General features: G+C 31.4%; 1 protein-coding gene across 2 annotated transcripts in view; it reads right to left on the reverse strand.

The window, feature by feature from the left end:
• Positions 1-27,559, reverse strand: part of LOC107063836 (uncharacterized) — a 244,597-nt gene that overhangs the window by 105,440 nt on the left and 111,598 nt on the right. For both annotated transcript variants that reach the window (XM_015315959.2, XM_089179470.1), the window contains exon 3: positions 8,664-8,871. In XM_015315959.2, coding sequence (XP_015171445.1) covers positions 8,664-8,871 — 208 coding nt within the window. The remainder of the gene's footprint in view (positions 1-8,663; positions 8,872-27,559) is intronic.

A 27,559-nucleotide genomic window follows, 5' to 3' on the forward strand; every position in this document is an offset into this window, starting at 1 on the left:
GAGAAAATCTAATGGTTCGATAACAATCGGATTAACGCTATATGGTAGGGTAAAGGATATTTGCGAAAGGAGAAGGCGAATGCTCAGCTATCAAGAGATTTCGAGGATGGCTTGGTTAACGTTGAATTGACCGAGGATAAATTTTGCAGGTGATTTCGATTCCGAACTCAGGATGGGTTCTAACCCCAACTCGTATATCTTCAACGTTACTGAGATATCTAAGGGTTAGTCTTACGAGTTCTACCCCCTTTCTCACTTTCTCTTATTGGTAGTATGTGGTAAAGCGTGTAACATAAGATTCAACGATCTTCGAGAAGTTAAGAATGATCTTAACGATGTCTACATTTAAATAAAGACAATTGTTATTTTCTAATTATTATAGAAGTTTCTTAAGAAAATTTTCTTTAAATAGTATCATTCGTTCAATTGATTAAAGTAATGTACAAGTTTCTTATTTTTTTATTATTTTCCAATCTACACGAATAAATTTGAATTAAGCAATATCTAATGATAATTAATAATATACGATATATATACAAAAAAAAATAAATATATATATAACGGTACATTTTACAACCATACAAACACGTGTACGTGTGTATACGTGTACAAGAGCTCTTTTCCATCCATTAACTGTCTCGAGCACCGCCTGTTACGTTATTGTTTCACGACTTTACGGAAATCCTACTGCAATTCTCATTTCCTCTCTTCACTTTCATAGTAACGGTAACACACACACATAGATTCATATGTATACATAGACACACACAGCTAGATATATAAGTGTACATACACGTAAAGGTTTCAAGCAACGTTCTGGCTTTTGTAAAAGAACGTGGGTCGTTAGTCTCTTCCGACCTATCAGCCTGCGTCAAAAGGAGAATAAAAAAAAAAAAAAAAACAAAAAAAGTTGAAAAGAAGAAAGAGAGAAAGAGAGAGGGAAAGAGAGAAAGAGAGAGGGAAAGAGAGAGAAAGGGAGAGAGAGACAAGGGCCAAGCGGTTGGCACAGTGTAAGATACGTCATTAAAAACTCTTCTCTCTGACCGAGCGTGAAGCTAACAAAGAAGATAAAAAAAAAGGATAGAGAGAGACAAGGCTTGGTAGAAAGTAAAAACCTCTGTCCATCTCCATCTACCACGTTTTTTCTCCTTCTCTTTCTCTCTCTCTCTCTCTCTCTCTCTCTTTCTCACTTGGAGAACGTGTTTACCACAAAATGCCTCGACACACGCTACCAAGCTATCCGTTTTTTATTCCATCTCTTGCCTTGTCGTCCTTTGGAGTGCCACTCTTCTTCCTCCTACGTCGTTAAGCGTATTAACGTTACGCCACCAACGTTGACCGCTATTGTCGTCGACTCGGACAATGAATAAACGAAATTCGTTTAACTTTATATCACGTACCATTTTTCCATTTACAATTACAATGCGTATCTAAATATTTCATTTTTTTCCCATTACTTTCGTCTTCTTTTTCTTCTTCTTCTTTTTTTTTTTTCATTTGAATAAAAATTTCATTCTCATTCATTCATCACACATTCATCGTTTTAATTTAATTATTTCAAAGATAACTTTGTGTCTATTCAATTTCAATGATGTAAAGTATTCGACTTGGTTTACAATGTTATACTGTAACAATAAAAATTGATGTTATATTTTTAATTAATCGTATTAACATTCACAACGATCTTATACATTTATTGCTATTATATAATATTTATTTTTAAAAGAAGAAGAAAAAAATATTATCTTAAATATTTCTAAAAGGGATGATAGATAGAAAAAAAAAATATATATATATATTTTTTTTTATATATCATGTAATATTAATTTTAAAAAGCAATTTTTTACAAAAATCAATACTAACTAATGTGAGTTATTTTAATTATTCAATCACTGTATTCGAGGTCATATAGTTTTAATTAAATTATCAAGTATGAGAGATAGGAAACATGTAATTAGTGCATCGTATAAACATTTCTAAATTAATGGTATTTATATAAAATCATTTTCTTGAAAATATATTATTTCTAAAGTTATTCTAATTACTCTATCACTGAAAACGTAATAATTTTAATTAAATTGTCTATCATATTTTTTAGTAATAGACAAAAAAATAAATGAATAAGAAAAATCGACGATTATAGTAAAGAATTTGATCTTATTTTCTCTCTCTCTCTCTCTCATAATTGAATCACGACGGATATCTCGATATCGAACGGAAACAAGTAAGAGAAAGAGAGAGAGAGAGAGAGAGAGAGAGAGATAATTTGCATTTGGTATCGACGTAATATTCCAGCGTGGCGGTCATCGCGATTCCCAAGTGTCGTTTTCCCGTTACTTTCATGTATGCACGCTTAAGTGCACATACAGGGTGCTCCATGACGATTCTGCACTTGCATCGAAATCGTCGAATCTTCTATAGTGTTACTACCAAAGACAAAACTTCCAATCGTACTATGCTATTTCTTTTTTTTTTATCATTCCTCTTTTATACGATTTATATTAGAACATAATAAAATTATTTTATTACATCCGAATTTCTTATATTTATTTTCTCAGTCATCATAATAATTATTCGTAAATATTATTGTTGTTATTATTAATATTATTATTATTATTATTATTATTATTATTATTACTAATTAGTTGACAAAAAAAAAGATATCGTTCAAATATGAAAAGAGGAAAAGCTTAGCAAATATTAAACGAAGTCTTCTTGACTCTCTTAACGTTAATAAACGAAGTATGACAATTCTAATAATTCTATTAATATTCAGCTATTTCCATATTATTCTATTATTTTCTATGACAATTAGAAATATTTCTAAGCTAAATTGACTCGACATATCGTGGATAGAAAAATACAAATTTATTAAATATCTGTTAATCATTTACAAAGAAGAAAAAAAAAACAAAACATAGAATAACACTCCAAATTATATTTCTCAAAAAATATCTATCTACCCAATCTTGTTTTTAATTATATCGAAAAATTTGTATCAAAAAAGAAAAAAAAGAAAATACAAGGGAATTATTACGACGGTATAATGATGGTATAAAAATTACCAAAAAAAAGAAAACATTTATTTTTTATTTAATTGTTAACAAGTAAGAAAAACAACTAAATTAGTCAAAAGTTAACAATAACTATGGGTTATAAACGAGTTAAACTACTCTCTTTCGTGAATGGAGAGAGGAAGAAAGTTTGTGTATACATTAAAAAAAAAAAAAAAGAAAAATAGAAAGAGAGAGACAGAACTAGAGTCATGATACGCTTTTTATTTCGATGCAAAGCACAAGCAGCTTGATACTTTACGGACGAGCGAACCGTGAATATACGCGATGAAATAACGGTGGCCACTTGGGACGGTTCGTTTAGTAGCCTCGACCTCCACAGAAGTGGGGATAAGGGGGGAGGGGGTGGTAACTGGGTGGTTGAACGAGTCACCCTCTATTTCTCTCTCTCTTTCTATCTCTCTGTCTGCATATTCATACGTAAACTCGACCGGGTGTGTACCGTTTTGCGTGCTTCGAAAATTCCGTCGACATTTGTATCATTCGCACGATTAGGTACATTCATGAGAACTAACATTTTTTCTTCTTTTTTCATTTTTTAATTTCTATTCGATTGAAAGTTTGAAAATCTGCTAGAAAAACAAAAACTGTAAATATAAACACCGAATTCGTGGAAAAATTTAATAAACTGATAAATAATTACTAGGGAAAAAGTAATACTCCGTGGCTACTTTATTTTAATATATCAATATTATTTTTTTTTAGATGTGAAATAAATAATAAAAGAAAAAAGGTATATTCGTTTAACGATAAAAAGAAAGAAACAATCGAAAATATTTATTTGTTAATGATAATGAATTAATTCGAATACTTTTACGTATTTGTTAATACAAAGAAAGAGATAGAAATGGATTATACTTAAATGCGTTATTTTAACGTGACAATTATCGTTATATAGTTTTTAACTAATAATAAGAATAAAAAAGAGAATTGATAAAAAAATAAGATTTTATTTATACCTAATTAGGTAAATAAAATCAATTTAAATTAATTATTTAAAATTGATTAACTCGTGTACTACTATGTTGCATTTGTGAATCTATAGAAAGAAAGAGAATGAATGAAGGGAAAAGAAAAAAAGAAAGAATTAGAGTAAGGTAACTCTTTTCGGTCGTTGTTCTATTCGGTTTGCGAGAAACAAACACTTTTATTTTATCTTCCTTTTATTTTTTTTATTTTCTGTTTTTTTTCCTTCCCCCTTTTTCCTTTTCTTTTTCGAAACTCGCTTCTTGTCCGGACGATTTTCTTCTTCTTTCTTCTTTCCACCCCGTCGTGTTTTTAGCCGTGGAATATTACAGGTCTCGTGTAAATAAGAACGTTGTTTTCTCCTTCTAACGGCGGTTAAAATACTTCGCCGAGTAAGTAAACTAAAGTTTAATTTCTTTCTCGAGAGCACTACCACGGTGGACTCACTTTTCCGCTTAATTCAGGCGAGAAGATACGAGGGTTACGTTCAAGGGAAAAAAAGTGCTATGGATGGGAGGAGAAGGAGGAGAAAGGAGGAAGGAATAAGGTAGGAGAAAGGAAAGAGAAATGATAGCGATGGTGGTTAAAACCGTAGATACAATTGTTCATGTTTACGATCACTTTGTTTTCGATTTCTCAAGCAATTCTCTTTAATAATTAATCGATATTCTTGCTCGAGTAATTAAACATACGTTGAAAAAGTATTCATAATTCCTCATTGATATTTATTCACGTGAATTTAGGGATAAAAATAAATTGATTACAAATAATGTTAAGAAGAGTGTAGGCTTAATAAAATAATTAATAACATTTCTGTAATACGTATTATATATTGTTTCGTATCGTGATATAAATGAAATATTAAAAAGAAAAGAAAATATTAGTTAGCCGAATAACTCGACAGAATGTAAGAAAGTATATACAGGAATGAGATATCCATATCGATATTCTAGATCGGTAGTGACATTGAGCAGTGTTCTCGGATTGTTGGTAGCAGAATAGAAAGGGCATCTATCCCCTTTGCAGTTGGTGTCAGCCTTTTGGGAGGAGAAAGGGCTACTGGTATTTGAGAGGTGTCGTTGATACACGTCACTACACACGCTCGACCCCACGTACATATGCATATACATACATATACACAAATACATACATACATACATACATACATATGCGAAGCGTCGATGCATTATTCAAGCGGAACACGAGCAATACCACGTGTGTTGCTTCCCTCTTGTCTGTCGAGTTGTCCCAAAACTCAGAGAAACACAACCAACTACACGAAGAGCAATAGGTATAGACAGAAAGATAGAAACAGACAGTGAGAGATGGAGAAAGAGATGAAATGGTATGAATGGTGGTGGTTTTTGATATCGTAGAAAATGTTAGAGCCAATGTTACTTCAACAAGAGACTCCCCAGGTCTCAGCCTTCTTTCAACGATATTCACGAGTGGAGTGAGAACGAGAACACAAAAATCCTACTTTTCTCTCAAGGATACCAAGCCAACTTATTACACAAGCCCAACGAGAAATCCCTTTTTTATTTTCACCGATCGATATCCACTTCCTGTATAGTACCAGTTACTATGCCTTCTTGTAATACCTATGGAGAATCTTTTGGAGTCTCTCTCTCTCTCTCTCTCTCTTTCTCGTAATTGGCTACTTGAGAGAAACTAGAATGGGCACGTGAATCGAATTCGGATTCGCAGATGGTCGTCAGTGGTTGCTCGAAAAGCTTCCTGTATGGATTGGTTAAGTAAGTATCAAAGTGCCTCCTTGGATTCTTTCCCTTCCATCCTATTCGTTCAACCATCTCTTGTCTTTCTTTACTACGATATATACTTTTCTGTTAAAAAAAACAAAACAACAAACAGAGAAAAAACAACAGTAGACGAATTGTATAAGCATGAATAAAATAATCGTAATTAACTCTATTTCATTTTGTAACAATGGTAAAGTATTATTATTATTAGTATTGTTATTATTGTTATATCCCTATCGATTGATACATTTTTCAATAGAAATTTTAAATTTGCTAATTTTTCAAACACCTCATTTATGCATATCATTGACATTAATCCGATTCGATAAGTCAAAATGTTCGTACAAAAAGTTAATGAATACGTAAATTAATCTGCTAATTATTATCGGATATTGTTATTCCACATTCCCTTACTCTTTTGTATAGATGAGAATGCAAGTAAAACAAATACATCAGAACGTGACGTTTGAGTATCGTTGATGATAGTTACCGTAATATGAAAAGTAAGAGAAATAATAATAAATGAAATAATTCGTAAATATAATGTGAGAACAATTAGTTATTTGAAATAATGTTAGACATAATATCGAGATATATTTGTTTTATTAACTCATAATGGTAAAAAAAGAAAGGAAATAAAATTTTGAATCACGCAATAGGCAAGTGATACAATTAATTACGCCCCGTTGTAAATTTTGAACAATTGATTTTATAATTATTAAACAGAATACTATTTTATTAAGAAATAAACAAAAAGAATATTTTTTTTGTTGCATTTGAAAGAATAGAGATATTACTTGCCAAGGTTACACAGTAGGTTCCTTATTCTAAGGTGGAGGAAGGGGCAGAAGTAGGTTATGGCTATAGAATTTCAAAGTAGAGCTGTAACTCAACATTGCTAACAAGAAAAAGAGTGAAGCGGCTTTTGCTCGTTAAAGGCATCAACATCGTGACGAAAGGAATAGTACATAGGTTGCATTACTTAATCCGTATTAAAAGTGTACATTGTTTAAAACGTATCAAAAAAAATATTTAACATATGACAAAAACTATCCTCTCTTTTGAAAGAAAAAAGATAGGGGAATGAAGAATTCCTTTTCTTTTCTTTATTTTTCATTTTTAAAATTAACATCTTACGAGATAATTGAATAAAACTTATAAGTTAGAAAAAAATAATTAAAAAGGAAAAGCAAACGAGATGATTTAATTGAAATAAAAAATAAAAATAAAAAAGAAATGTAAAATTCTACGTTTAAACTTCTATAGAACGGTATAACACTACGTATAAAGAAAATAAATGGGCCAATAAAATCTAATGTTTTGTTTGTGTGTGTATGGATGGTTGTAGTTTACACGCTTCGTAGAATCTCAGAAATCGGGAAGACCAAGGAGAAAAGTTTCTAAGAAAGAAATCACAATGATAAGAAAAAGACGGGTAGAAAAGCACAGGGGTGGATGCGTTACGGAAAAGCGGAACGCGTTTCGTCGGTTACGGAAATACGAATAAATCGTTGGACCGTGTCACGGGTGCCTGATGTTTACGACCGATTTTACTGGATGATTCGCATCGATGATTCGATGATAAGTTGTCCTGTTCCGATACATTTTTCTCAACCTATTTATATACATATATACATAATATATACATGTATATACTATACACGCGTAAATTACGATTCTATTAAAATGATAAATGTATTTAATTTTTTTTTATTTTTTAATTTAATAATTATGATATAAATAAATACTTCATTATATAAGATAATTATAAAATAAATTATTAATTTGGGAAAACTTATTTTTATCTAAATGAATTATGTTTAATATCTGTACTGCGTTGGTATTTCAAAATAATAAATAAGTGAGAGAAAAATATATATATACACACGTTGAAAGTTAAAAAAGGAATAATATATGTATATAATTAAATAAAATTAAAATTAAATAGTATTGGTAATAATTATTTTTTTTTAATATATTATTTTCCACGAAGGTGTATGAATAATGGGGTAGTATGATGCGTGGATACAATTATTTGTATTCCAAAAACTGAGAGAGACAAACATTCAATATATATGTATAGATACAGAAAGAGAGATAAAGGTCGAGAATCTTGAGTGTATTCGTGCAACGAGAGGGCACGAAAGTCCCGTGGAAACAATTAATCTAGCCCACTGATTACTCTACCGACTTCGTTGGCACACCCCCACCATTCCACCCTTCCTCCCTCCCTCCCTCTCTTCCATCCAGACGTCAAAACTCGAGATATTAATATGTTCTCTTGGATGGCAGAGAACGGAAGTCACCTTTCTCTCTCTCTCTCTTTCTCTTTCTCTTTCTCACCCCCTTTCTATTTCTCTCTCTTCTCTCTTCTCTCAACCCCTTCAAACTTCCCACTCTCCTTTTACATCAACACCTGCCCACTAAGTCCAGGAATATCCACTTCTGATTAAATTATTATTGTCTGTGCCCTTTGAGCAGTCCATCCTTTGTCCTTTCGTCCATTACGATCTGACGTTCCGAATTTCAAATATTTCCTTCTATCACATTGATACGTTGACTGATAAATATATTATATCAATTTATACGTTTCGTGACGAATTTGAAATTAAATTTAATTTGTTTCTATTTTGAATTATCAAAATATATTTCGAAATATTTTGAGAAGTTTTACTTCTAAACGAATCGAATTTCGCATACCAATGTAAAAGACTCAAGCTTATAAATAAATGACTAAAATATTTTTTAATTTTAGTCATTTATTTATTTTAATTTTTTTTAATTAAATAAAGAATATTCAAGGTAGGAAGTAATTGTTCTTTAAAAAGAAAAAAAGGGTTAATAAAAATATAATAGAACTTACCAACGACATGTAGATATCCATATTGCGTCTTCGCCGCGGCCGTATTAATCTGGCACATGTATTTTCCCTTGTCATCCTGGTGCACGTTATTGATATGTAGGTACCAGGTTGTGTGCTCGTCGTGCGACACAGATATTCTGGGGTTCCTGGTAATAACGTGATTCTGTACCGTCAAAATGGCGCTCTTGTCGAAGAGCATCCAGGCCACCTAAAACGAGAGAGACAGAGAACGACAGAGTTCTCGATTAAACTACTTTTCCTTTTCACCCACTACCCCTAACTACTACTACTACTGAACCCAGAACCCCGAACCCCACAAGCTACCCGTTCCGACCCCGACCACCATCATCCTCCTTTCTGCTGTTTCGAACTTTCCCTATTACAAAACTCGACGTCATCGAAAGAATATTTATGCGTATTTACAAAGGAATTTTTCCATTGTTTTCTTATTCCCATACTTTTTTTTTTCTATTTCTTTTCTTTTTTATTTCTCTCAACATGCTAACGATCAAGCAGAAAATTTAGCTTTAAAGTAAACGTTTGAAAACGATCCTAAGAATGTCTGATTATATTTTTAAACAAATGCTTGAGAGAAATACTTGAAAGGGGAAAAAATTCTAACGCATATTGCCGTGTGTTGCGAATTGATCGTAAAAATATTTATATGCAAAAAAGATGTTGTGCGTGGTTTCAGATTATGTTAAACGATTTGCACAAAAATGAAATAAAATTTAATAGTTACTTACTATCTCAATTATATATAAGAGTATTTTGATGAAAAATGTGTTAGAAATAGTGTATAGTATAAAAAACAAATATACATATATTGTATGTTACGTGACTAACGAAAACGGATATCCACACTGTTTTTTCCCCTTCCGAGAACGCTTCAAAGCACGGAGATCATTTAAAAGCAACACGTTCTATTCACTTGGACCAGTGTATTTAACAATGGGCTTTCTTTGTAACAATAGATTCTGTATTTTGTAAAGCGAGTCCATGGAATTTGTGACAAACAAAATGCAACAATGCCACGTGAGATATTCGTGGAATACAAAAAAAATATACGCAATCGCGTTTTAAGTTTGTATTTTATAGATTGTACAAACTTGTCCTTAAATATTTCTTTTTAACATTATGTTTTCAATTTTTTAGATAACAATTTATTTTTTCATTTATTTAACGTATTGTATTTTATAATTTTAATTATATATACATATAAAATGTCAGAAATCAGTAGTTTGATACAAATCCCAAACATGTGTTGTCAAATTTGAAGTATAAAACTTGGTAGATTATGAAAGTTTTGCAAGATGTAGTACGCATAGACGGATTTCTAGATGATCTACGAAGACTCCGCAAGAATATGGATATGGATAAGGTGGATGGATCACTTTTGGTAACGCCTAGCGTTTCTCGAGAATATCCGAACCATTTTACGAGTAAAGTTTCTTATCGACGAACAGGATACTCGACATCAACAAACGCGGATGAACAAACACGCTTGTTTCGGAAGAAACCATCTTCTACGAATGACACGAACAAGCGATCAAAAAAGCCACTAAATTTAGAGATAAACAAATATTTTTATCAATATTTCATTACTTTGGTAGAATAGACACAAAAGTTTATTCATTTCTTTAATATTATATTCTAATTTTATTCACAGAAAATATATTTTTATATTTTTTTTTTTTTTAAATACACATTTTTAATTATCAAAAATAAATTAATAATATAGTTATACCATAGCTTTAGTGCATGATATTTGATTTTTTACTCTTTTTTTTGTAAATAAATAATTGTTTCTGAAAATTTGGATGTTAATACGAATCGATATAAATCTGGACGTTACATGAAATAATATGAAAAGAAATCTTTTTGACAAACAGTCTCGAGAGCAGGAACATATGTACGAAGGGGTAAAAGAGATGAAGGGGTGAAGAAGGTGTTACACATTGAGAATCGAAAATTCGCCTCTTCGAGAGTTTAGGGTTTGTAGAGAAACTCGTCGGAAAGTTCATGAAATATTTATATTTGCCTGCTTTTCTTTAAGAGGAAAGTAAAGATAGAAAAAAGAAACGACGCGAATGGTGTATATCCATGTATCCGTGTATATGTATACATATGTATGCATGTAGGTATGAGTATATGTGTGGTTGAAAAAAAAAAAGAAAAAGAAGAGAAAGAGAAGGAAGAAGGAGGAAAAGGGAATAAGAGAAAAGGAAGAGAAGAGAAACACACACAGAGAGAAGAGAGAAGAGAGAAGAAGCGTAGAATTTTGATCATTTTCTCTGTTGAAGCCTCTGGAGAAATAAAAGGAGAAGCAAAACTCTCGAGTCGATGTTTCTCGTTCTAGTTGGGTGCAACGTTGTTACACTTTTCCCAACGAAATATAGTTTTTATTGGGAGATGAACTACGAATAACTACAAAGATTACGATGGGGAGTTAGATACGGGGAATGAAGGAATACGAAATAGTTTCCACTTTAGTTGTCAGACCGTTAACAAGAATTATTATTATTATTAAGGATTAATATATTGTTGCTGAAGCACAATTTATAAAGAAAAAAAGCACAAACAAAGATAATTAAGCTTAAAAAGTTATCGGGAAATGTTTGACCCAATCCTATATTGCCAATCAATTAATTTTAACAGTCTGATATTTAGTGAGTACTGTTTAATAGACCGTGTATCGACAGATAATTCAAACAATTAATATTAACAGGTAATATTAAGAAACAATGTAAATGGTAAATGACCATAACTCATCAATCATCGATATCACATTATCTCTCCTCGTTACTATCGGGTTGTATTAATAAACGATGATTATAAAGGGTAAATAAATATTCAAACAAAAAATGAAGATTTATTTAAAAGCAGAAACATGTAGATCCTTCAATAATAAATTTTCAACATGACGTATCGTAGGAACATCGATCTTTGCAAAGGATGGTGACGTTAAAAATCGGTAAACCATTATAAGGGCTTGTGCTGGTGCTTTATACAAGCTCGACATTCATCTCGATTTCGACTTAACCATCCTTGACGCGTCTCAAAAGCTCCAAGCACTACTATCACCATCACCATCACTATTACTACCACCAAGAGTAACAGTAGTAATAGCAATAGCAACAGCAGGCAAGCTTGCTTGCTTCCTTGCTTGCTTGCTTGCTTGCTTGCTTGCTTCGGAGTTTCATTCCATCCATACGACGCCCATAGAACTTTCGTCACGAACGATTGACCTCGACTGAGCGATGCCAAGGGTTCTACAGGTTCTACTCCCCATCGATAGTAGTTTCTCCCCAAGTGAGCTTCATCGGTCAAGCTGGCTAGTAAGTACTTAAACCAATCGAAGATTGTTACACAGCAACGTTACTTCGATAAAAAATAGTTCATTTCTTTCTTCACTCCAACCAATCACATCGATATCCCCCATGACGAGACTTGATTTAAAACGTGATGGCTCTTCACTCTCTTTATTATATCATATTTTTCTAACTCTTTCCTTTTTTCCCCCCATTTTCGTTCTTTTTCTATATATGTACATACTTTTTAATCTTATCTGGAATTGTTTTTCTATTTTTGATACGATTAAAAAAACGTTATGGTGTTTATTATATTATTTATCATATTATATTATTCTATATTTCTTCTCTCTAAAGTTATAAACATATAATATTTTGTACAATATTTTTAATGTTAAAATTATCAAGAAGTAAAAATTATTTTAAATTTTAACCTAAATATATATTTTTATTATTCGATAGTAATTAATATAAGTAAAGTTTAATATCTAAAAGTTATTATTATTCTGTACATCGATTAATATTTGATGATGTTTTTAGTTCAAGCAAACTAATCAGCAAATGTAATTAAAAGTTTTTCTACATAATTGATTAATATTTGACCGAAGTTATAGAAATTAATTTCTCTACTTGGTTGAAAATAAAATCAACAATATTTATATACATATATATTACTTCTTTCTCATATTTATGTACGTAAATATATACGTATGTATGTATGCATTTATAAATCCATCAAAAGTCGAATTAATTATGATATTGCATGAAAAGCTTGACGGATGAATAATTTTCCATCATCTAGTATTTACTTTTTTTAATAAAATATAATTTCTTTGAAAGATAAATTGATAAATATGTGTGTGTGTGTGTGAGTGTGTGTGAGCTGGTGTACTATAAATATGTTTATGTTTATATTTTTAAATTCTCTAAATTGATTTTTATTTCCAAATATTGCAGTTTTTACTTCTGAATTATGAATTTTGTTCTCCCCACGCTTTTTTTTTAAATAATAAATAAAAATGTATTTTTTTAGAAATAAAAAAACATAAATTTACGAGGCCTTCACTCACGATAAAAATAAAACTTGTATTATCATGTATTATCATTGACTTTTAACAACTTCATAAAATTAAACACAAATAATTCTTTATTCTACTTATAAGTACTTTATTTTTTAGTTATTTCGTTAAATATTATAAATTCAAAGTTAGCCATTCTATCTAACAATCACGAAGGGCCTTTAAATCAACTGTATGCACCTTATAACGTGACCTAGAAAACGTATAATCAAATAAAAAGAAAAAAAAAATTGTGAAAAATAATAAAACAAAAGAAGTCAAGTTTGTCATGGGGATTGTTTACCGAGACTGGCCGCGAATTCTTTTCCTTTTTGGATTCTTTTGAATTCTTCGTGATTCTCGCACAAATTCACTCGATGATTAAGAAACTTTCGCCAAAAGAGAACGACCAAACAAAAAAATCAACGTTCCTTTTATATCTCGTATATATATATACATTTGAAAGAAAAACTTTTAAATTATGCAATTATACATTTTAAAATCATCAGACGATTTCAACTCGCTGTTTAAGATGCGTAACTCAAAACTACGATACTATTGAGATTTATTAGCTCCAACGTTCTTATACTTTTAAACAAAACTCAATTCAAGGCCACATACTTTTTTATTATATTAATTATTAACGATTTGTAAGTGAACGTCTGCATTACTTATTGTTTTTATTTCGAACTTTATATATATATATATATATATCCTATGCGTGTTGTTTGTTACAATTGTTAATTATTAGAATTGTTTAACGATTGTTTTAAAAGAAAAAAAGCGGGATGTTATCCGATCATTTATTGGTAATATGCTGACATTTAAAAAAAATGGCACGAATTTGAACAAATTCGTGCCATTTTCACGATAACACGAGCAAAGTATCTAGATCGATATTATGATGGAAACAAATATGGCGAAAGATTGTAAGTTAAGGGAGTTGAAGAGTGAAGAATAAGATGCACTCGAGGAAATTGCTAAAACCCTTGGTAACGACTCATTAATTCTTCATGTCTAAAAGATTCTCCCACGAAAACTTATTATTACATTCTTATTTTTTTCTTTTTCTTCCTCTCTCTCTCTCTCTCTCTCTCTCTCTCTCTCTCACCCTTTTTCTCTGATCTTCTTTTGCCGTCAAGTGTTCTCGGTGATTACAAAACTTCTCTAGTATCAACGGGGCGTATCCTGTTTTATCTTAAATGAAAAATAAAAAAGAAAAATTAAAAAGAAAAATTAAAAAATTATTAAAAAATAAAAAAATGAAGAAGAATCAGAAGAAAATCTCCTATTTAAAAAATAATTTTGAAAGAGGGGAAAAAATATCTTTCCTCAAGCTAACCGTGTTTTGTCTTTGTTCTATAATATTATCCTGTAAACGAAATTAAACGTATTCACGTAATTCGTAAAAATAATTAGAAAATGTTGAATAATATTTACGAAATCGATGTGAGATAACGTAAACCGGAGAGCAGGAGAAAAAAGAAATAAAAAAAAAAATATAATCACAAGATCGATACAAAACAAAAAATAATTGATCATACGTATCATAAATCAACTCTTATCATAATCATCATCATCAGAGGAGGAGGTGGAGGTAGAGAAGAAAGAGAAGGAGGAGGAATGAAAATATTCGTGCATTTTCAAAAATCTAATCCCTCGTCATACGATCGATCTCACTCTTATAAAAATAATCCGTGATGCATGTCGCCACGTATTCCATAAGTTCTGCCTCGATAGTTTCGCCTGACCTCATCGCTCATGCCATTTCCAAGGGTCAAAAAGATCTGAACTTGTCGATCCGCGACGTCGCCACACTACTAGCATGAGTAAAAGAGAGAGAGAGAGAGAGAGAGAGAGAAAGTTAGGAAAAAAACCACTCTCCGTGAAAGAAGCGAGTCTACCTACTTCCGTTCCTTTTAACTTTATCGACGGACATGTTGAAGCAGTAGTATTTCGAAACTTAAGACCAATCCATGAAATAGAAGAGTTTCTTAACGAATTCCCTAATTTCACTTAACTTCTACTAAATACAACTTTTTAACTCGATTCCCCCATTATTTTTCAATATCAAAATCTATCCTAAATCAATCCAATTTTTCGACAAAATTATTATATAAAATAGAAAAACAATAATCAACGTTTCATCCGAAAAATCATTATTTTTATCTAAACGCATAAATGATCGATACATTTTAATGAACATTTTTTTTTTTAAATTGTAAAATACAAGAAAAAAATTAAAATACAACTTAAGGAATAATCATAAAAACAATTAAAAGATTCAAATCGATGTACAAGAATGATTATTATCCTTTAAGAATCTTCGATAAGATCGATCGAAGCAATATAGGCTATTTAGGAAAATTCCAAGGGAAACAACTATAAGAGAAGAATTCTCTCGTTAATCCAAGCTCCGTCATAACCGTAGAAGCGTTATCTCTTAAACGCAAGTCACTTAACTAGTACTCGGGTAGAAGTACTTAGACGGTTCTCACAGCTTGCTCCTACAGGTTCTACTATAGTAAATGCCGGAAAAGCAGCATCCGAGGATCGTGGACGACTTCCTTCGAAAACAGGAAGGACAACTTCTGAGAAATATGCCTCTTTCTCTCCTCCTCCGTCTCCAATACTCGCACATATACATGGATACACACGTATTCACACACACACACACACACACACACAAAGATATATATGTATACATATACATGTGTGTATATATATACAAATACAAAGAGTTTAAATCAAATTCGTTCGATTTTTCAACTGCATCAACATGCACCGGTTAAAAGATAAAGGAAAGGAAGAAAGAATAAAAGAAAAGAAAGATATAACTAGAAAGAGAAAGAGATAGAAGAGTTAGTTTCTTTTTGGAGAGGTCGGAGAGAACACGAAGCATTGATTCCTTGCTACGAGAGGAGAGTTACAGCTTTGTTTACTACGACGACGACAACGACGACGACGACGACGACGACGAATTCAGCGCCGTCCAGTCTGGCTCACTTCTTCTCACCCTACTTTACCTATCTCTCTCTCTCTCTCTCTCTCTCTCTCTTTCTCGTATGTCTTTATATTCTTCCAACACCAACACCATCACCACCAATACTTGCAATACTGGCATCACCACCATCACCACTCATTCCTCTTTCTCTTTCCTATCTTCTCACCCATTCTCTTCTTTATCCGTCTGGACCACCAGAGCAATAGCTAACGTCAAGTTCAACTCTACTCGTCTTTTCCAACATTCTTCTTCCAACCGAGTACCAACCCATCGTCTTTCTTTTTTTTCCTTTTGCACGCAAACACGATAACACAATGGCAAACTGTTTTAACTCTTCTTTCTCTTTCTCTTAAACGTAAGACATGTAAATATGTGTTGTACACGTATATATGCATGCATGTATGTATATTTGTATAAAAAAGAATTTTTGTTTATTCTGTTGATTCATTTAAATCGACTGAACGAATGTACCTGGAAGAAGGGTTTATAAAAAAATTCAACATTGGATCTTCTTTTAAAAGTCTGTTCAATTATTTTAGTTTAATTATTTAATTCAATCAATCTCGAATTCGTGTATGAAAAAATGAATTTATGTTAGATACTCTATAATTGATAATAGACACTTATTTAATTATCAATGCTTCAAAAAGTAGAATTATCTCTACAAAATTATAATAAATAATCGTTTTGAAAAAATTGTCCTATAGACCAAACAATTAGGTGAAATTTAAAATGTAATGAAAAACATTCAATTACATTTAATAAACTCGTTCATTCATATTGTATCAATTTCTTTTTTCCAAAACGAAAATATATTTTTCTCCAAAAATAAGAAAATTATTTCCATTAAAAATTAAGAAAGATATTAAAGATTTTAAAATGACACCCGGTATGTATGAATAGTTCGATGTTTTCGTAATATATATATATATATGTGTGTGTGTGTGTGTACTTCTCCAGAAGGAGAACGTAGAAGCAACTCTTCCTACTTCCACTTCATACCGCGTATACCCCAACCCTCTTTCTACTCTTCCTCCTACAAAATCCCCTTCTACTTCTACACCTACGAGTTCCATACATGTTGCAAGTTGGAGCACATTCCGGCTAAACGTATTACAACCACTTAGCCCACAAGCTGTCGAGTCCTTTAAACCCCCAGTTTATACTCGCTGTTTCTACGTCACTGCAGACTCAATGTTGGTGGTCCCTTTTAATTGGCATACTGCGTTCCTCCTCCTTATCGACACCATTATAGAAAGAGTCACTAAATTTATTAGGATCTTAAAATTTTGTTTCTTTAGTTTTAATAGGAAAGATAAAATATTTCCTTATTTTTTAATAAAGCAAAAAATAAGACTTTATCATACAATATGAAGTTTTTGATAACTTCTTAAATTACTTATAATATGTTAAATTATTTATTTTTTTAAATATAAAATATAGGCACGGATTTTTTATTTTTATACGATAGAAAATATTTCATCATTGAGTATATAATATCTTAAGGTATGCTAATAAGAATAATTATTAACAAAATTCTAATATTAATAACAAATGAAATTATTCTTCGTTACATGTTCTTTCTTAATATATATTTTTGTACAAAATATAAATAAAATCATTATATTACTTTAAAGCTAACAAAAAATAATTCTATCTGTAGATATTAATCAATTAAGTAACGAAATTTTATTTGGAAGTAGGTAAGATGAAATTTTTCAAAGTTTCTTAAGTGTAGCCGAGTTGGAAGATAAGACCGAAGATGTTAAGGGAAAGTGAGTGTGTATGTGTGTGTGTATGTGTGAGAGAGAGAGAGAGAGAGAGAGAGAGAGAGAGAGAGAGAGAGATGGGGAATCCCTTTCGAGGCCGTTTCTACCCCTTTCAACCCTCACTTCCACGTCCGTCCTGTCACGAGTGTAGAAAGTTAGAGCACATTCCGGCTAAACGTATTGCAACCACTTAGCCAGCAAGCTGTCGGGTCCTTTAGCACGGTGGACGTCCTCTTAATTGGCATACGACGTTTTCGTCGCCACCCTAAGCGATTGCGGAAACCGGAAGTACGCGACCGCCCACAAGAGCTAAAAGCACCTCGAAATTTCCTTGGGAAGATGCTCCCTGGCCCTGGCCCTGCGTGCCACTAACCTCTCGACAAAGATATTTCAGGCGTTTCCTCACGACATTCCTGATGAAAGTTAACGTCACCTGAACCCTTTCCCTCATACTCTTCGTCAACATCTTAATTACCATTTTTAACACTAAATTTAACGACGTATATTATATACATAAATTTAACATTATTATTATAGAGCTATTAAAAAATGAATTAAGAAATGAATTTGTTCATAATTAATTATTTTTGTTTAATTATATTAAGGAAAGTAATAACATGGAATGAAGAATTTTAATTTTTGATGGAAAACACGATACTTGGGTTGTTTTATAGTAAACGTTAAACTTGATAACAACGAAAAAATTGAATCGAAAATTATTATTTTTTGAAATATAAAATAAATAATTTATCTATCATATCGAATGATATAAAAAAAAAAGAAAACTTATCAATAATATTAAATGCATTATAAAAATCGTATCAATTTGTATTAGTTATTACACCGTAATAAGTTTGAAATATAGAAGCAAATAAACGCATAAATAATATTCACCTAACTAATAACGTTGTATTATAAAATCTCTCTCCCTATATATATATATTTAAAGTACAATGTTATAATTGAGAAAGTTTCAGTGGTTCGGCAAACTTCTCTCTTGCTAACATTTGTAACTTGTAAATGAATTTTTATCACCATATTATTCAACATGTTATACAAATGTTTAACCCACATTTTCCTAGTTTTAAACGTGTGAGAATATAACATATTATATAATAATATACATATATACATATCTACATCTACATGACCAGCATTAGTGACCAACTTTATCAACTTTTCAAGTCGTCCGTCAACATGTTCACTCGACCGAAATCGAGCGACACTCTTTTCGGAACTGCGAGCACACGAAGCTTGATTCAATTTAAAAATCATCCCCTAAGTGCTCCAACGAAAGCGTACTCTCCTCCTCCCACTTCTCTTCCTCCTCCTCCTCCTCCACCTCTTCCCTCTTCCTCATACTCTTCTTTTTTTTCATCCATTTTTTTGTTCCTTCTGTCACGTTAAAAACAGCGACTGCATTCTTCCAGACTGGCTCCTCCATTTACGAATCTCGGCGTTTTAATTCTGAATTTGCCCTGGCCGAGTATCTGCGACCATGAATCGCTTTTCGACATTTTCTACGTCGAAATATGGCTCGACTCGGTGAACAAATTGGCAACGATTGTAGAATCCATAATTCTACTGTCTTTCGAAACAGAAAGAAAGATGGAGAGGATGAGAGAAAAAAAAATAGGTCATTTTCAAGGTTCTTTATATTTACTCGCATCATACTTTTCAATATTTATCACATAAAACTTCCAAATTTACAAATTATGAAAATAACGCGTACCTATGTATGAGAGAGATACGACTTAATTTTAATAATTATTAATACCATTCGAAAAAATATAATACAATCTTTTTGAAAAAAAAAAGAAAATTAAAATTATTTACAACACACGATAAAAAATAAAAATATAAACTACATAAAATCTTTCAATAATTCAAATTTGTTTTATTTAACACATTTTCAACACACGATTGCAATGCTTGCGGTTCAATACGTTTGTTTTGGAAATAAAAGAAAAAAATTTGAAAATATTTCGGGTGTGGAATAATATTCGAAGATAAATATCGACTTTGTTTCTACTAGCACCGGAATCCTCTCTTAAAGGAGGGTAGAAAAGGTGGGAGGAGGGTGTAGTAGGAGGTAGGGTGGCACAAAATACGCGCGACTCGTATGCAGGAATAACATCGTAGCCTGCAAATTATTCATGAACTTAATAGAAGCATAATTCACGGTGCACCGACGTGGACTATGTAAAATTTGTTGGAATAACGCCTCGCGGCGTCGTACTAGGGCTTTAAAACGATTCGAAAATTTTTCCAAAATTTTGCTTTTGAAAATTATTGCAAAACGCAACAGCATAACTAGCCCTCCTATCCCTCTCCTCGCCCTTTTTCGCGTTCCCAACTCCTTCCTACTACTACTACTACTACTAGTTGTTTAACTCGTTCGCGCTAACAAATAACGATGAGATATAAATATATTTTTCGAACCGAACTAAAATAATTTTAACGATTCGCTGTGTAACGAAATGAAGTTCAAAGGTATGAAAAAAAGAAAAAGAAAATGAAATAATTAAAAAAAAAAAAAAAAAGAAAATATACACAAATTAATTAATTCGAACAAATTTCTATAATAAAATAAATAATAAACGATGAAAAAGAAATTTCGTACCTATCAAAATATTCTAACAACACACATTGCATGTTAGTATATATTATATATACGTGTGTGCGTTATATATGTTAGATATGACATAAACGTACACGTTGTGTTAGTAAAATTCAAAGGGGATTCAAAAGGTTTTCTAACGATTTTAAAATTATTTGTAGAAGTGGCTAGTTTAATCTCTACAAAGGATAGAATATAATTTTTGTCCGTTGAAAATCCTTTTCCCGTATTCATGAATGTAAAGTCATACAACTGTGAGTCACTTTATGTTGGCAATGTTGCGTCTACGATTCTCTATCTCTTTCTCTTTTTCTCTCTTTCTCTCTCTCTCCCTCTCTCTACCTCTTCCTTTTTGTTTCTCTGTCTCTGTCTGTCTTTCATCCTCATTATAATATTCCTAAATAAGTACGCACCATGAAATCTCACGACTACCGTCGCCGCCTTACACCAGATTCCACAGTTGATCCAAGATCATCTTCTTAGCACGAGTTTACTATGATAATGCAAAAGGGGAGAATGATCGGTAAGGATCTTTCTGCTACGGAGATTTTCGCTACGATTAAGAATCTACCCTTCGAGGGGTAAATTCTTATCTTAGAATTCCTTAGCTTACTTTCCTCTTTACGTATATATTCACCAATTTTTCTTTTACATTTGTGATAAAAATAAATTTCAAATAATATCGTTTTCAAAAAAAAAATAAAATAAAATAAAAAACAAGTATCTTTTGATATTTCTAATACTTAATTTAAAAATATAATAATAAAATTAAATAAAAATTTTCTTTTCTCTTTAACTAAAACTAATCATACGATTCTACTTGCTTATCATTTGGAAGATTATGATTTGTTCTCTTTTTACAGTTATACATGAATGTACAAACAAAAGTAGAATTATTTTTTTGAGAAACGCGATATATCATCTAAAATATATAACAACACTGATATTAATTTATTATACATACTCTTCACATTAAATACCACGAGTCTTCCATGTAGAAAATTTACAATTCGCATATACAAATTTCTAATTAAGATGAGTTCGTACATGAACACGAGCAATAGAAACGAAACGTGTATTAATTAAGAACAACATTTATCTAATTGAAAAATATGTAAGACTTAAAAATAATATAACAGAAACAAATAAATGAATAAATAAATATTTGTAATCATATTAGGATAATTAAAAATCTTTAATAGGAATATTTGAATTTGATTCGATTAAGGATTCAAATTAATGGCATCTCGTTTGGAAATAAATTTGCGAAAGTAACGATATCGTATCTTTCACTCTCTATTACATTACCATAACGTTTTCTATCTCTATCTTTCTTTTTCTTTCTCTTTCTCTCTTTTTCTCATTCTTCTGAGTTATGGGGTTGGCTTGGAAAGTGCAAGAGTGAATTCCGCCACTTGGAACCGGATCAGCGGCTAACTTTTCACGCACTATCGTAAATCCACTCATGTACTTTGAAACTCCGTAACTTATGATAGAATCATCGGAATGATATATTATGGTGTACCATATCGACTGTCAACCAGTGGTCTTATTCCATAAAAAAAGAAATAAATATAATAATAAATAAAAATAAAACATACAAATAAAAGAAAACAATAAAAAGGAAAACTTTTATGATTCTTTTGTCTTCTTCTTCATCTTCTTCTTCTTTATGGAAAAATGTACGTAGATACGTATGATAGGTATCCTAAGAATGTCCCTTCGGAAGTACATTTTTCTGCATTTGGTAGTAAAATTATATAAAAATGGGATAAAGAAATAAATCCGTTCTTCCTACTCTATCTTCTTCTTCTTCTTCTTCTTCTTCTTCTCTTTCTTCTTCTATACTTTTTCTACTTTTTCATCTCTTCTCGTACTCCTTCGTATCCGATTAACATTCGTCATTCGACGCGTGGATTTACAGTTTTACGAGCTGGACCAAAAGGGAAATGGGATGTCGTTGGATCGCTACTCGACTTCAAGAAAAGGTCTTTCCTTTACGAATAAAACGATATCGAGATGATTCCTTTGTCTCTTTTCTTTTTTGTTCCTTTCTAACTTTCTTATCAGACTGTTCTTTCTCTTTTGTTAAACAATTTACAGTTTTGCAGTATACGAGTTTTCATATTTTATCCAATTTTTTTTTCTTCAGTATGTTGCATACAATAAAAAGCGAATATCCAAATGATCGAAGTGAAACATTTTTCGGTTGAAATATTTCAACATTTATCTATTCAAATGAATTTCAAATATATTGAATAACAATACAGTAATTATTCTAGTGGTTAAACTGAAATATGTTTTGCTTGAAATATTCCAAATATTTCTATTTGAATTATTTTTTATACGAAAACAAGCGTACAAAAAAAAGTAATTACTATGTGTATTAATTAGAAACAAACATATAAATGTATATTTTTGTATATATTGTTAAAACTTTAAGAATAATAAAAAAATAACATAATATTAAATGACGTATGAATTAATAATATTTTTTTATCGATCACTTTAATATTTTATTTTATTTCATGGTATGAATTTATTTGATATTTAGATTATTATAAGACCAAGAATGTTTATGCCTTAATTTCTTCTAATTATTATTGTATAATAATACTTATTATTATTTTTTTTTATATAAAATAATTTAATTCCTTCTTATAATTGTTAATTATTATTTCTAATCAATTTTATCATTTTAATTCTCACGAAGAAGTTCCTCATATTTTCTTTATATCTCTTCATTTTTCTTATTAGTTGCATAGATATAGATGACCCTTGATAAATTATAGCTAACATTTATATTATTCTCAAAACATTGTTTTACTTTTTACGTTTATGTTTCCACACGGACGAATGTAATATGATATCGTGTCCATCCAAAAAATTCACATAGTTCTTCCCTCTTTCTTCTGATTTTTATATATATACTGTGTGTGTGTGTGTGTATGTATGTGTGTATACGCATAATACAAATTTCATGAATATAAAATGGAGAGGAAGAGAATGGTGGCCTTCTTCTTAAACGAAAGATATTTCAGGAAAGTAGAATAAATGAGAAGAGGAAAATATCACGTGAGTGTGAGTTACCTAATATCTATGTAGAAAACAAAATGAAGAAAGCAGAAAGTTTATATACGTATATATAACAAACTTATGTATATGTACCTAGTCTTATAAAAAAAAAAAGAATTTTTCTCTCTCATTTTCTTTTTTAAAATAATCATAGAAACCAAAAATGAAAGTAAATTGATCTTAACACATTGCTAGCCGGCGACCTAAGAGACATTTAAAGCCTGAACGCCGGCCTTAATCGCTTGTTCCTGATCACTGAATAGCCAAAAAAAATGTTTGCGGAATACACTGTACGAGAGTGATTCTTGCCTGGATTGTTTCTGAACCATTGTATATGTTTTGTCTTTAGAGTATAACAAATGAATATCGGCGTAACGATAACAAGTAAATACAAATCGATGTGTAAAACACTCATACCAGCCAAAAAAAATCCACATCATCGTGGGGCAGCTATTCAAGCAAAAAACTCAGAAACCCGCGTTTTCGCGTGGCCGGCTGTCAATGTGTTAATTATAAAGTTATTAAAAGATCTATTAAATTTCTTATACTTATGTATGTTAGAGAAATAAATAGAGAATACTTATCAAATTAAAATTATCGAATAACAATTACATTAATATTATTATATAATAAAAAAAGATTAACCAACACGTTAAAAGTAAAGTTTTTTTTTTTATGTTATTTACATATATTATAACATTTTTAACCATATTAAAAATAATAATAAAATAATTAATTTAACCGTTTTGAAATTCAACACTTTACATATAGCTAATACAAAAATTAAATGACATATTTAAAATTGAAAAAAATTATTATACGAACAATAATGTTATACAAGTATGTATTTAGGTACGATTACAAAAAAAAAAAATGAAATAAAAATAAAACAATGAACATAGATTTAATTAGACAAAATTCTTCATGTAAATATTCCTTGGAAATATTACTAACAAAACAATTAATTATATAATTAAATAATAAGACAATTTTAAAATAATAATAATAATAATTATTATAATATATCCTTCGTTAACTTAATACTTCGTAATTCCGGTTAAATATTCGACGAGCTAATGCTTAACCATTAGATTCTTGCGTACGTCCCAAAGCAGGAGAGGTTCAGGATCGAAGGGCAAGGGTGAGGAACGGGGATGAGAATACCAAAGGGAATGGAACGATGCGAGAAACGCTGATGCCATCTCCTTCTCTCTCTCTCTCTCTATCTCTCTCTTTCTCTCTCCTTTACACACTCATACTTACTCACTCACTCCGATCTATTGTGTGCAGGGAATTGTAGCGAGGCGTTGTAAACGTACGCCACGATAGTTTCCATTAGACGTTCCGTTCGAGCGACGAAATAGGCAAGAGCGCTACCACAATTAGTATACGTCAGGTATACTAAGCATAATCATCGTTGAAATCGAGTCAAGAATACCCAGCGTAGAAATCTCGTTTGCGCTCCATCGACTCGAATTCTCTACGATTTTATCCCTTCCCTCTACCCCTAACCCCTTAAACACTACCCCCAATGATTTCTACTTATTACCTTCTCGCAAACGTTCTACATTTTTTATCTTTTTATTTATTTATTTATTTTGGTTTTAATTTTTTTTTTTATTTCAAATAAATCTCAATCTATTGTATTCGATTTAATTTAAATACGAATATTAAAATAATTGAATAATATGAATTTATGAATTTTCATGAAATTACCTCAAAAAATGTAAATATACATATACGTAAAAAGAAACTTACAAAATGTTTATACAGGTGTATATTAAGTATTAATTTTGAATTTTGAAAATGGTTAATAAAATGAAACGTAATATGTGCAAAATTATTGGATCGAAAAAAGACGTAAAAAGTTATAAAGAAAAAGAGAGACAGGAAGGTTTATGTGTATGTGTGTGTATGTGAAAGGGCAGTTTCTATATGCATGCTGATCAGTTTATGCTTGTCAAACAGGTAGGTTACGTCGTCGTCGATACCGATTCACGATTCTCTCAGAAGAGAAACCAAGGATGTTGGTGGAGTGTGTCAACAAACTACTTCTCAACACTGACAGAGAAACATAGAGAATGGAAGGTAGAAAGGGAGAGAGAGAGAGAGAGAGAGGAGAGAGAGAGGAGAGAGAGAGAGAGAGAGAGTTTGAACTTTCGTAAGAGGAAACTCAGCGAATGCTGTGCTTACGTACGTTTATCTTGTCCATCTCGAGTCAGCAGCGATCGTTTTCGATCGTCTCCGATCGGATTACAGAAAAATCTTTTCCCTTTGCCAACGAACTGTATATCTAAAGAGTTCTTTCCCTTTTACGTGACTGTAAATCGAACTTACTTTTTCTTTTATTTTTTTCTCCTTCTCTTTTTTTCTTTCTTCTTAGTACTTTTTCGACATAGTTATTACACACACACATATATATATATACATGTTTAAATACATACGTAGGTTGTCGATAAGAATATAATAAAACTTTCGTGATATTATTTTTTTATCGCTATTCGCTTTGTAGTAATTTTATTTATCGCAATAAAATACGATATATGAATATCAAATGGAAATGTTTATTTAAAAGAAAAACAAAAGAAAATATACTTAACTCTAGTTGAAAAGCGTACAGCTTGTAAAAATGTAAGTAGATAAATAAAAGAAAATTTAAAAAAAATCAATGATAATCGTTGTTGTTTTAATTTCATTTAATAACATTTGAAAAAATAATTTTAAAAAAAGGAAAAAGAAATCTTAAAAGAACGTAATTGTGAGAGTAAAAGTTTTCTAAGTATGTATTCTAAGATCGAACGAAATTTCGAAACAAGTGTAAGAACGAAAGATGAAAAAGTACAGAAAGAGAGAAAGAGAAATCTTTTTCTAACATATCAGTCTCACTACGATAAAACGTTAAAAAAAAAAGACATACGAGATGGTATGGAGGGTAGAAAACATAAAAAACGGAAGGAAGGTGGAAAAAATAAAAAAAGAGAACAAGTGAGAAAGAAAGAAAAGGCGAAGTCGAAGGTCGCGAGAACAGAAAAAAAAAGAAAAGAAAAGAAAAGAATAGAAAAGAAAAGAAAGTAAGAAAGAAACGAAAAGAAAAGAACAGAAACAGAAAAAGTCAAAAAAAAAAAAAAAAACAAAGAACAAAAATAGAAGAAGAAAAAGAAGAAAAAAGATAAAGAGAGAAAACGAAGCATGGAAAAAGGGGTTAGGCGAAGATTTTCGAAGGGAGGAAAAAGGTAAAAAGGAAGAAAAGCAAAAAAAGAGAGAGAGGAAGAAAGAGAGAAAGATATCGAGGACTACTCCCGTACTGGATTCTCTTTCTTCCTTGGTGGTGAAGGTTTCTCTAGTCGGAGCACGCGCGACGTAATTGTGAGGGCGGTTGGGAGAGGGGTTGATAGAAGGAAGGTTGGTCGGGTGAATTCGGTGGCGTGGAACGAAGGAAAAGGAGAAGGAACGAACGAGCGAACGAACGAACGAACAAACGAACGAGTGGGGTCTGGGGTTGAGAGTTGGGTTGAGTTGGGATAGCTAAGGGTAGCGAAGGAAGCTTGCGTTCCTAGTCGAGATAAAGGAACGGGAAGGGTGGAGGACGTACAGGATGAGGGGTTCGGAAGACCGACTCATTAAACCACCCCGCCTGCTACTCACATGGCATACGGGATCACCAATAAAATCATCCCCCGATCATCAAGGTGATAAAAGTAATGCTCCTTCGAGGTAGACGAGAAAGCGTGCCTTGGGAACGATAGAAAATTAAACCGAGCTCTCTTCTTCCTTCCTTTCTTCCTTCCTTCCTTCCTTCGTACCTTCCCACCTTCTCCCTCTCATACTCTTTAAGCTTCTCACTCCTTCTTTTCCCCCAAATCTAGATTATCTAAAACTAGTAAAAGGGGTAGAAGGATAGGGGTAATACTACTGCTACTGATATCGGTGGTCATAGTATATTTTTGATAGTTTTCAACATTCTCTTTTTATAGCTTATTAGATAATCGTTCGATTATTATACTGAAGTTTAGTTTAATTATGTTATTAGAGAATCTATTATTAATTTATTGGATATGT

The sequence above is a fragment of the Polistes dominula genome, unplaced genomic scaffold (assembly GCF_049000335.1).
Source record: "Polistes dominula isolate Pdom_NZ unplaced genomic scaffold, Pdom_raw_medaka contig_373, whole genome shotgun sequence".
Taxonomy (NCBI): Eukaryota; Metazoa; Arthropoda; class Insecta; order Hymenoptera; family Vespidae; genus Polistes; species Polistes dominula.